At 45.1% G+C, this 12,142-nt stretch overlaps 1 protein-coding gene across 6 annotated transcripts in view; it reads left to right on the forward strand.

Moving 5' to 3' along the window:
* Positions 1–12,142, forward strand: part of PTPN13 (protein tyrosine phosphatase non-receptor type 13) — a 1,388,150-nt gene that overhangs the window by 1,184,782 nt on the left and 191,226 nt on the right. For all 6 annotated transcript variants that reach the window (XM_069630435.1, XM_069630437.1, XM_069630436.1 and 3 more), the window contains 3 exons: positions 3,582–3,719; positions 6,442–6,521; positions 12,062–12,117. In XM_069630435.1, the coding sequence (XP_069486536.1) occupies positions 3,582–3,719; positions 6,442–6,521; positions 12,062–12,117 (274 nt within the window). The remainder of the gene's footprint in view (positions 1–3,581; positions 3,720–6,441; positions 6,522–12,061; positions 12,118–12,142) is intronic.

Below are 12,142 nucleotides of genomic sequence, written 5' to 3' on the forward strand. Positions count from 1 at the left end.
GCTGAAATTTGAGAGCGATGGCAGCAGGGCCCCCTCAAACATGAGCTACCACAGACATACAATCTGGCCTTTGGGTTGTGGAGGCCAAATTAGTGAATCCTAGATGTGATGGGACGATATTAGCACATGGCTGCACAGCAGCTGGCAGCTACAGTTTCACATCACATTCCACATAATTGCACTTTTAGACACAGGGAGAGGCAGAGATTGGTTCAGAATAATTCTGTGCTAATCAGGTACTTAAGCTAGGATTTAAATAGAAGTGTGTGGGTGCTAAGCTTAGTAATGCGGACACTAGGCCACACATCCTAATTCGTCATCACTGGTACTTGGCTGCAGATGCCAGAAGTGATATGCAGCTAATAACCTACAGCACAACACATTAGGAACCCCCACCTGCCGATGTGCCCTGCGAGGTCTGGGGCCGTTTGTCCCTCTGACTAGCACTCCCCTTGTGACGGCCATGAATGGATGATGAATGTACATACCTTCCCCGATTTGATGACCATTCGTCTCGCTCGCCTCACGCCTCGAGGAGGGATGACTCGAGGAAGAGCTCCTTAGGCTCCTGGTTGGCTTTCCTTCCGTTGCTGGCAGGCTGTAGGCAGCAAAGTGAAATAACTGATTGTAGGGGCAAGACAAACAGTGACAGTGGTGACAACCTGCTACACCACACACCAAGGGAGGGCAGAGGCAGAGCAGCCGCCTCAGGCAAGCTGCTGCAGTGTGCCACTCGCACAGGAGGACGGGAAGCATCCGATCCAAGGCAGGAAGGAATCGGAATATAAGCCAGGGCCTGCTGCCTCTCAAAGCATGGGCCCTTTTACTGTTTGGTTCAGAAGATTTCACAGTTGCGCTGACTTGCTTTTGAACCCACAGCTACACCCAGCAGTCAGGGAAGGCAGAACAGTGACAAATGATTGGCTCACTGCAAGGGGGGGTGGAGCCATCAGAAAGCACAAGCACCTCCATGTCAGTCATCCGTACTGGTTTTTAGTTTAGGCTATACACCAGAACTATTGTATTAGAGTACAGATAGGAAGAAATGGCATATGAGGAGGAACACAAAGCTTGTAGGTGTTTGGTTATTTGCCCACCAATTGACTGCCCATGGTCATGCATATCCCTATTGCAATTCCCACCCAGTTCCTGCCCCTCACCGCCCAAAACACCTCCTCATGGGAACTCTTTTAGCTTGCTTTAATCAAGTATTTCCATCAAACTTTGCATCCAAATCACCTGCCAGTGTTTTCTCAAAACAGTCTTCTGAGATTGAATTACTTGGAGTAATAAAAACGCTACTGCTGTAATAAAATGTCTTAACCAGGTCTGCCTTCAGCCACTCAATTTATAAGCACTGTGCCTGTTCTTCACTGATTGCTGGTAAAAAAACAAGAATGGGCAAATACAATATTTGTGTCTTGTGTATAAGTATTCAACATTTGCAGGAACTGCTATTAGACAGCGAGGTACTCACACCATGTGTCCCCTGCTCCCATCGAAAGCCAGTTAATACGCCTGCAGCAGTACCTTGCAAGTGCCTTTCCTGTGTCTACACAAAAGCCCAAACTGTTGACATTGCTGATACTTGTTTTGATATCTTCCTAGTTCCTGGCTGCCATCCCCGCTCTGGCGATAGCAGTGAGCAGCACATGTCCAATCAGCAAACTGCTTGTTTGCCCTGTACTGGGGGCTGTGCAGTCCGGGGGAGCAATGAGTAATTTCATTAGTTTGGGCTATTAGGTGTCAGAGCCACCTATAAACCAAGACTATTGCGTTAGAGTACATACAGGGAGAAATGGCATCTGAGGAGGGACACCAAGCTTAAAGGTGTTGTTTGGCTGTTTGCACACCCATTAAATGCCCATGGCTATGCTATTCCCTATGGCCATTCCCTCCTAGTTCCTCTCCCTCCCCACCGAAAAACACCTGATCATGGGAATGCTTTCAGCTCACTTTAATCAAACCTTACCATCAAACTTTTCTCTCAATGTGCCTGCCAGTGTTTTTTCAAAGCAGTCTTCTGAGAGTTAATGACTTAATCTGAGTTGTAAACACGCTACTGGTGTTATAAAAATGTTAAACCAGTTCTGCCTTCTGCCACACGATTTAGAAGCACTATGTGTGTCCTTCACTGAAGTCCTGTTAAAAACAAGCATTGGCAAAGCCAACAGCTTTGACTTGTGTATAAGCATTAGGCATTTGCCACGCGCTTCTATTAGATGCTCAGGTACTCGCTCCTGTTACCATCAATGACCAGATAATACCACTACGCAGTGCTTGGAAGTACCTTTCCCATGCCTACACAAAAGCCCAAACTATTGGCATTGCCAAAGCTTGTTCTTTTGTGTGTCAAATCTGCCTGCAGTCATGCACACACAAAGCATATGGTTCTTTTCAGTGGCTAAATGATTATGTAAATATGAGAGAGAAATAAAGAACGCAAAAATAAATTTTCTGGCCTCATGACTTGGTCACAAACCACGAAGTTGACACAACCTCCCCTGCAACCACAAGCATTGCCCCCTCACACCTCCCCGAAGTTGGGCAGAGCGGGGGGCCGGGATGCCTGCCCCATTTTTGCCCAACCATAAAAACGTCTCTGCCTCAGAGCGAAAGAGAGCACTATCACACCAAATGGGGACAAAATGATGATCTTAATAGAAGGTGTCAGATGCAGAGATGCCTCCATGTATTTCTACTTCAAATTGGAAACATCCCATGTCCATTTTGGAGAGTATAGAACTTGGGTATAACGTGAGACACAACCATACATTTTCACAGAAGTCTAATCAGTGTTTGTAGCCCCCAAATTTCAACTGTCCATTCTCCACAAGGTCAATGGTAATGGGGAATTTTAACTATTGTAATTTGACTTACATTGAGTTCACCAAAAACTCCTTGTTGGGTTACACGATCTTCAAATCTAAGCAGCAGGTCTTTGCCTCAACCTGATAAATGCAGTCCTGCAGGTCTGAATGTAAGAGCTCCACTGGCTCCCTGCTGACGCAGGATTCAAGTTGAAAGTTCTTTGCATTGAACATAAAGCTTACTGATGCAAAGGCCATTGTACTATCAAGGTTGCAACATTCCAGCAAGAACCATGTGCTTTGAAAAACACGCCTTTCACCATTAATCATCTTCAAGTGTCTGAAACATGGGAGTGTGCACACTGTGGCACCAACTGAACTGGAACTCTTTAAACTGGCCTTCAACAGAATCCTTTCCACCTTGCTAATGCAGCGACTGAAGGACATATAATTAGGTTATCAACCACGCATCTGGATGGATCCTAGCCATCTGCTGTTTAGCAGTCAGAGTCCCCCAATCCTTCCCAAACAAAATGCCTTGAATCTCCAACTACTCTCCTTCCTATCACCAACCACATCCTCATCCTTATGCTTGCTATAGGCCCTGACAACATTCTACCCCACAACACCCCAACAGTCCTTTACTAGTCACCACCCGTACCCAGATGTTAATGTGTTTTGCATCTGTAAGTGCACCAAAGGGATTGCAAAGTGTTTGCCTTGCTATGAAAATCTTAAAATATTTGCGTCAACATTTGTTTATTCCTCCAGATAACGACGTTCAGGATGAGGATTATGAGGATGATCAGGATGACGTCATCCAGTCTCTGCTGAATGTTGTGCACGAGGAGACCCAAAACCTCTTACAATTAAGTCGCCAGAACACGGTTTCTGAAGATCCTATACCAGGTACTCTTAGCCATTAATGGGAACTGAAACTGTGAAAGAGATGGGACATGTCCCCATTATGTATGTCCCTTCCATTACAAATTGGTCACACAGGGTACATTGGTCACATTGTAGTCCATTTTAGTCGATTAGCAAATCCGAGTGCCATGCTGTTTTCTTCTATTCGTTGGTGTCTCATGGGGGTGGTAAAAATGCCTACATGTGTTTTAGTTGGCTGTGGTGGTCCAAATGCCAACACATGTTCTGCTCTGGAGTTTTCTCAAGGCTTTCACATTTAACATTATATGTCGACATTATTTTCTCTGGAAAGGCAATTAGAAAATAGTTGCAATTCACGCTCTCATCTTTAGGTTTACCAGAATCTATATATGGTGCAAGGATATGTCTCTTGGTTGTCTTTTTATGTCCATCTTTTGGTGCCCCGATGCCTGTGGGATTCCGGCGCCTTATAAATAAATATGTAAGTGCAGTTATTCTAGGCTTAGTTATGACGCAGATAAGAAAACGTGACATCCCTGAATAGGGTTTCCTTTGGAATGTATAGCACTTTAGAAGTGATCCATTTTCAATATTTTTCCTTGCGTTTTAGAGTTGTTAACTGTGTGGAAAATGAGTCTCTATTTTGGAATTTTTAGGCGTTCAGTTAAACCTGTTTTCGATTGATAAATTCATAAACTAATGGTCAAAAGATAGTCATAAGTGCAATGGTTTATCATGCCTGTATACTGCTTTGTTTTAGTTTTGTAGGCAATTCTCAATCTTGGTGCCCATACTATGTTGTTTCCCGGTGAGAGATGTATGCACCACGCGTGACTGTTCCTTACAGGAACGAGATTGGGTTGTGAGTATGATGACCAGTCTTAGAGAGCGGAGGCGTAGCCAATGGAAAAAATGTGTAGCTCTTACCCATTCAATAGAGTGCTGCAGGGCTGCACAGCCTTCTGTTTACGCAAAGGTGTCTGATGGTTGCATTAGCCGTTGGCTATTTTTTGGTATGTTTTGCCTTTTGCTGATGCAAAGGCATGTAACATTTTGTGCATGCTTACATTGATATTCCTATCACATGCGTATGATCGGCCATAGAAGACTGTTTTCTGTGCCTTCTGAGTTGGCGGAAAGGTCCAACAGACATCAGGAAGACTTCTCTGAGATCATGGCACATGAAAATGTGTGACCATGCATGAAAGACTGTTGTTGTCAGAGTTTTCTAATATTGGAAAGTAAATGTATCTGTATATCATGGTTTATCTTGCTGGTAGATAATATATATGAGTACAAGTCTCAAACTCTCAATATGAGGCATATGACGATATTGCACATTTAAGGGACTTACATGTCCTATTATTGGTCAAAATGGCTGAACCGTACTTTGTTTTATGTAGATCTTAATTTTCATTATGTTGTATCTGGATGTCGATCACTATCATTTTTATATATATACAATACGGTGGGGTCGTACTTTGGAGTAGCCTATAAAGTATAGGCTTTGCTGAGGCAGGATATTATAAATTGTCTACCCTTCATTTCTAATCAGCACTTTAGGATTTCAATATTTCTGCACAGCTCGTTCCCATGGAGTCCTGGATGGGATTCAATATATGTTATTTCATCTGGTTCGATATTAGAGCCCTCTGCTGTTTAAATAACGTGCAAGCTGGCCTCAGCAATCAGTTCGTCCACAGATCAGAGACTTTTTCTCATAATACTGCAGGTACATATTTTATATGGTGGTTGTTTATGCATCACTGAAAGGGTTCTGTTGTGGTAAAGGGTTCCGGGTGAAGGCTGAGATTTGTGAGACAGCAAACGTAGGAAGATGGAAAGTGTAAAAAGGGCCGCGAAGAGCCTCTATTCATACTAGGTATTTGCAGAGGATAATTTACATGTTTTGTTAAAGGGGAGCAGTAGCACAGTCCTTCTAATTGTGGGAGAGTATGATGCCTGTGACTTGGACACAGGTGCATTATGGAGTTGCCATTTTTCCGATTGTGCTTAGTTATTTGAGGTCTATTCAAGGAGCCAACTGAAGATATTTCAGGATGGGACTGTGTGAGGACATGTTTGACGCCCGCAAGTAGTCTGTCGGCTCTGTGGCGGAAGTGCTTCTTTAACACCAGGGAGGTGTCTGGTATACTGAGAAGGGGGATGTTCCCATTGTCTGGTCTAGAAATGGCTATGTCATTATCTTATGCATAAAGGCCAGAGCTTTTCCATTAGCCTGCATGTTTGCTTGTTTCTGTCTTGACAGTACATCATTGACTGCTGCCCTGTGGGTATTAGTGGACCATATATTTAATTGGGTCATATGTTTTCAGAGTTTATAACTGGTATCGAATGATTTTCTATTACGGGTGCCCCTAATATTGTCATGTGTTAGGAAATGTGGAAAGGCATGGGTGCTATTTTTAAATCTGCTTTTATCATAGTGTTCAGATTTCATAGCTCATATAATTTCATTGCTTTTTAAAACAATGTTTAAATATGAGATATATAATAGATGTATAGGAATGCATTATGGTTTCGAAATGTTAGGTACATGAACATCATTTTTAGTAAATTAAGATGATATCCTTAGAACTCCTATGTATTGCATAAAGACTATCGGGCACCTTGGGATAGATTGCTATTTCTACATGAGTTTGAGGTTTAAAGAGAGAGTTGTCAAATATTTGTCAGTCTAAACATTTTGTGCTTTGCACTGTGTATGCTCTTATTTCATTAGAAGCCAATGGTAAAATGCCAGAAGAGAAAGCCGAAGACACCGACTGTGATGGTTCCTCTTTGCCTGCAGACTCCCCTGAGGTAAAATGAAGTTCCAGAAGCAGCTCAAGACCCTCCTTTTCTCATCTGCCTTCTCTCTTTCACTCCCTTGCTAACTTACCTGTCTGCTGCACTGACTGGTTGCTTGGTTCCCTCACATTCTCACTGGGTGCAAGCTCCTCCATGACCAGTCTTTTTTGCACTGCCTATCGCGCACTTAGGGGCTGTAACTGTAACCCTTAAAGCCCCCCTGCATACTTGCACTTACCCAGAGCCGTGCGGCCCTGGCTGCACTTCCCCCTATCCTCTTCCTTGCACTTCCCCCACCTCTCCTTCCCCCTGCACTTCTTTTGTCGCACTTGCACGATCCGAATGACACAAGGCCTAGTAGGAACGTTTGTCTTTTCCTTCCTTGTCTTGTGGTGCCTAGAAACACTTGTGTACAGGCACGTTATAAATGCCACATATATAATATCAATTTCAAGCACAGGCATAGGTTCCATGGGGTGGGTTGTGCTGCTTCTGGAGTGTGAAATATTGACTTGTCCATTTTTCATTTGTAATTGCTTAACTTTAAGTATCGAAAGCTAACTTGTAATTCTACCTTTCTTGGGGGCATCAGTTGTCCACAAGGGTGGAGAGGAGACCTGGTCACGCTGTGTTTGGGAAGATTGCTCCTCCTCATGGATCACATACAACACCCACACATGCAGCTCATTAACTGCTGCAGCACATGCAACTCTTCTCCTCGCATACTCTCTGCCCCCTTTGATCATCCATTCCAGCAACACTCCCACAGACTTCCAGACAATGTGGTTTGCTCTGTGTGATTTACTGCCAATCACTGTCCCTCACAAAGGAAACGTAATATTACACATCCAGTAGTCATTAAGATTGTAAATGTGGTGAGTAATTGCTGCATTTTGAAAAGTAATCTTCATTTGCTTCTAGGAACCCGGGTTCCTTGGAACGCAAGTTTTATCTTCTCACAAAGGCCCTTGTTCCGAAGAAGCTTCTGCCTTTTCTGGTGCTCCTCTTGTTTCCCATTCCCTCCACCCCCCATATGTATCCTGCAACCTGCTGATGCAAATTGTATCTTGGCACTTATCCTTCTGACTGGTCTCGCTTCTCCTTTGGTCCCCACATGCTCCCCCTGGAAATGCAAAGGGACTTTGATTACCAGTCCAAGCCAACTTTCTTGTTTAGGTCTCCAGGCTGATTCAAGTTCGCAGTCATCCTGTGTTCCTCTGCAAGGTGCTGTCTTTGCCATTTCACCCGCCATTGCCTCTCCCTCCTGATTTACCCCTCTCAGAGGCACGCTGAAGTATGTAAATGCGACTCCCAGTTTCATCCAATGGGGACTCCGTTTTGATCCTGTTTGCCTGCATTCCTCATATGTCTTAGTAGCAAGTGGTTATTAAGGTGGCCCCGCTCGGACTATTGTCTTTCTATAGGCATCCTGTCCAGTGCCCATCATAGTCACTTCACATCAATCGTGCAAGTGATTATGGGGTACACATAACTGTGCAACCTATAATCACTACCTCGGTTGTCTCTTTTTTTTTTTAGGAAACTGTACTGAAAAACAACTAAGCAAACTGACATCATGCATTTTTTTAAACTTTATTTTATTTTAATTTTTTAAACCTTTTTTTTATATTTTATAGCACACCGAACATACAATAATTAGGACTTCCATATTTAAGTATAACAACATAACATTACAGAATACGTTCTTCTGTCCCATTCCCTCCCGCCCCATTAACTCGAGCCACTGTATCCGTGTCATCAGCCTGTTCCTCTTCAGGCGAGTCTATAGACATTGTCTTTTCCGTGTCATCATCACTGAGATAGGACTGGGAGGGGCCCACCATAGTGGCCACCAGTTGCCTCCATTCGATTAGGGGTCCCACCTCTTCCTCTCCTGCTGACCGCTTCAAACCAAGCTGCCGTTTCTGCCTCTGCCCACTTCATGAGGTCAGCCCACCACAACTCTATCCTAGGCCTATGGGCTGCCTTCCAGCACATTGCAATCCTCCGTTTGGCCAGGATGTAGGCCAGGTCTTTCATCTTACTGATGTGCCTCAGGTTACGTGGTCTAGGAAAGCCCCCGAGCATGCATGCCCAGGCTGACTCGATCTCCAGCGTAATACCTTTTCCTGCCAAGCGTATCTTCAGTTCTGACCAAAACCTTCCCACCTCCGAGCAAGCCCAGAACATGTGTAACATCCCCGCTTCCTCCTCCCCGCACCTGGGGCATCTCTGAGTCGACTCGCCTCTAAACCTGGCAATCTTACTGGGGGTCAGATATGCTCTATGTGTGACATATAGTTGGATCTGTTGGAGCCTAGCGTTCCGGGGCACTTTCTTATGATATCTTTGGGCTCTGTTCCATAGCCCGTCCGACATGGATACGCCCACCTCTTCTTCCCAGAGCTGTCTCAGTTGGACCAATTCCTTCCCCACCTTGGACCCCAGTAGCTCATATATGCGGGATATCTCATGCCCACCCTCAGAGATGTCATATATCGTCTCCATTGTGGCATCCGGCTGTTCTGCAAGGACCTCCGCCGGCCACTTTTCTCGCACTCGCTTAACAATTCTGGAGTAGGTAATGTGTTGCCCTTTATGCACCCCGGTGACCTCTATTAGTTTCTGGAATTCCAGTGCCTCCCCTTCCTGCCATATGTCTCCCTGGGTGGCCAGGCCCATAAGTTCCCAGTATCTACGGACCCCTTTCATCAATTGGGGGTCCTCTCTGCATAGCGCCACCAGCGGCGCCTGCATAGAGAACGGAGCCGGGTGTCCCATCATCTGCCATGCCCTGTGCCACACCTCCCAGCCAAGCGCCAACAGCCTCGCCATCTCTAGTACCTTTGGCTTTGATAACCACACTACCTCTCTAAGGAAGTAGGGAGCAGGTTCCATGCACAACAGCCTGGTTTCGACTGTTTCTTCTTCAGACAGCCACCTAGCCACATATTGCAGTTGTCCCGCCAGGTAATATAACTCAAAATTCAGCAGGTTTATTCCCCCCCTATCGCCCGAATTCTGTATTTCCTGAGGGCCGCCGTGTTCCTGGAGTTATGCGATATAAAGCCCCTGCACAAGCTGTGGAGACTAGCGAAGAAGCGCCTAGGGATCACATACGGGATATTTACAAAGAAGTCTAACAGTCTGGGCAGGACTACCATCTTAATCAGAGCAGCTCTCCCCATCATGGCCAGAGGCAATCTGGACCAAAACCCCTTGCTATTTTTAATGCTTTCGACTGCTTTTTCTGTATTGTGTTTATGTTCTTCCGCTGTCGTGTGGTATATGTTGATTCCAAGATATCGGAACGTCTCAGTTCGCCAGGGTATTGGCAATACCGGTAGGCTCCTTGGTAATACAAGTCTATATCTCCCCAGGGGGAACATGCTAGATTTTTGGTGGTTTACTGCTATGCCGGAGAGGGTAGCATATCGCTCCATCACCTCCAGGATGTATTGTGTGTCCTCTTCTGGGAAGCGCAGGTACAAGAGTATATCATCAGCATGTAATGAAATAAGATGCGGACCACTTGCCGTGTGGATCCCTATCTCCCCATATTGTTGTCTTAGGCAGACAGCCAGTGGTTCCACCGCTAGTATATACAACATGGGCAACCAGGGGCAGCCCTGTCTACTGCCCCTGCTGAGTTACCATTTGTCTGAGATAATGGCACCCGTTTTAACCCTTGCAATTGGGGAGCTGTATAACATTTTGACACACCTAAGATACCCTGGCCCCATTCCGTAGGCTCTTAAAGTTGCTAACAGCCAGGGCCATCTTACTGAATCGAATGCCTTTACCGCATCAACAGTTCCCCCAGGTCCTCCTCTGTCTGATCAATAATATGGTGCAGTCTTCTATGGTTATCAGTTATGTTCCTACCAGGGACGTAGCCAGTTTGGTCGGGGTGTATCAGTTTGCCGATAAATCGCTTAAGCCTGTTTGCTAGCACTGCCGTAAGGATTTTGCTATCTTGGTTAAGCATCGATAGGGGTCTATATGACCCGCAGTCTGCGTTAGGCTTACCCGGCTTTAAAAGCGGAATGATCACCACCTCCCGTAGGGACTCTGGCAACCTGCCATGCTCGAACCCCTCATGAAGCATAGCCAGCAACGGGGGAAGCAGCTCTTGTTTGTAGGTTTTATAGAATTTGCTTGGGAGCCCGTCTGACCCTGGAGCTTTACAAGTGGGCAGGTGCTGAATCACTAACTCAAGTTCTTCTAATGTGATTGGGGCATCCAGGTCTGCAAGTTCTAAGTCGTCTAAGGTGGGCAAGCCTATATCTTCTAGCGTTTCCTGGATTTCTTGGTCCCTCTCTTCGCCTGGATCCTCATAGAGGCGTTTGTAATATCCAAGGAACCCTTCATCCAGGATCTGGCCTCCCTCTCCTCTAATTTCCCTGATCACCGGCCATGATACCTCACTCTTATATAGCCAGGCCAGCAATCCGCCCGGCTTGTCTCCCCCTGCATGCTGTCTCTCCACATACCTCTTATAGCTTAATTTACATAACCTGTCCCAGTGTTCGCCACTAGCTTGTTGTAGCTGTCTCATTCTGGCCCCATCTTCCCGAGAGGTGCCACCCCTACGCATAATGTCTTCCAACTCCTCCTCTGTCTCCTGTAGCTCTCATTCAATGCCCCCCTGGAGCCCTCTAGATTTTGATATAGCCACCCCCCGCACTACTACCTTAAACGCCTCCCACACAGTTCCCATAGTTCGGATGCTACCGGTATTGATGCATTTTTTTAAACTGAAACAAAGCATGCCTATTGCTTTGCTTAGGTTTAGAACTTAAATGTATTCTCTCCTCGTGGGCTTTTATGTTTGGCGGGTCATAGCACCCGACCCTTCATGTACTGGCTGTGACCAAAGACGACTTTCCAAGGGAATGTTATTTCATTTCTTAAACTATTTGCTTACAACACATTACACGCTCCGTTTTTGATGTGATTTGTCCAACAGTACAAAGTCTTTATTTGTTGTACATAATTGAATGATGAGCGCAATCAAGACCATCTATTGAAGGGAATGGTGATGTCACGGATAATGCTGCGTATCATCTCAAAGTGTTGTGCCCTTCAGACTTGCACCTCTGCTTGGACACAAAACTTGTTGGTGACATGCAATATCCATATAACATATGCATAAGGGGAACTGTCCCATATAAAGTGACATTGTTTTTAAGATTTTAAATGTTGCATAAGAAATTGTTCAACGACATAAAGATAAACATTACAAAATCTGATTTGGGGATATGGAGATGCAAAACAAAACACTGAAAGGCCAGAGCATTTTCATATTTGCTCCTGTCAATATTGTTGTATTTGCCATGTCTAGGAGGGCCTGTAAAGATACTTAGACAGTTCACCATCTGGAAAATGTATCCTGGGCAGGCAAAGAGAATTTGTTCTCCAGATTTGGGCCAAAACATATGGCACATATCGGCCTCCAGTCATTCCCAAATCAGCAATGGGGATAAATATGTAAATGAGCATATTGGGTGACTGTTCTTACATGCTTTGCATTTTTTTAAATTGTTTTGCAGCCAGTGAAACCCAGTGGCTGTGAGGAATACTGTGAAGAGAAACCGATACACGAAAGGTGAGGCACTAATTGGAATGTCTTT

Source organism: Ambystoma mexicanum, chromosome 6q (genome assembly GCF_040938575.1).
Source record: "Ambystoma mexicanum isolate Mex_15411 chromosome 6q, UKY_AmexF1_1, whole genome shotgun sequence".
NCBI classification, from domain to species: domain Eukaryota; kingdom Metazoa; phylum Chordata; class Amphibia; order Caudata; family Ambystomatidae; genus Ambystoma; species Ambystoma mexicanum.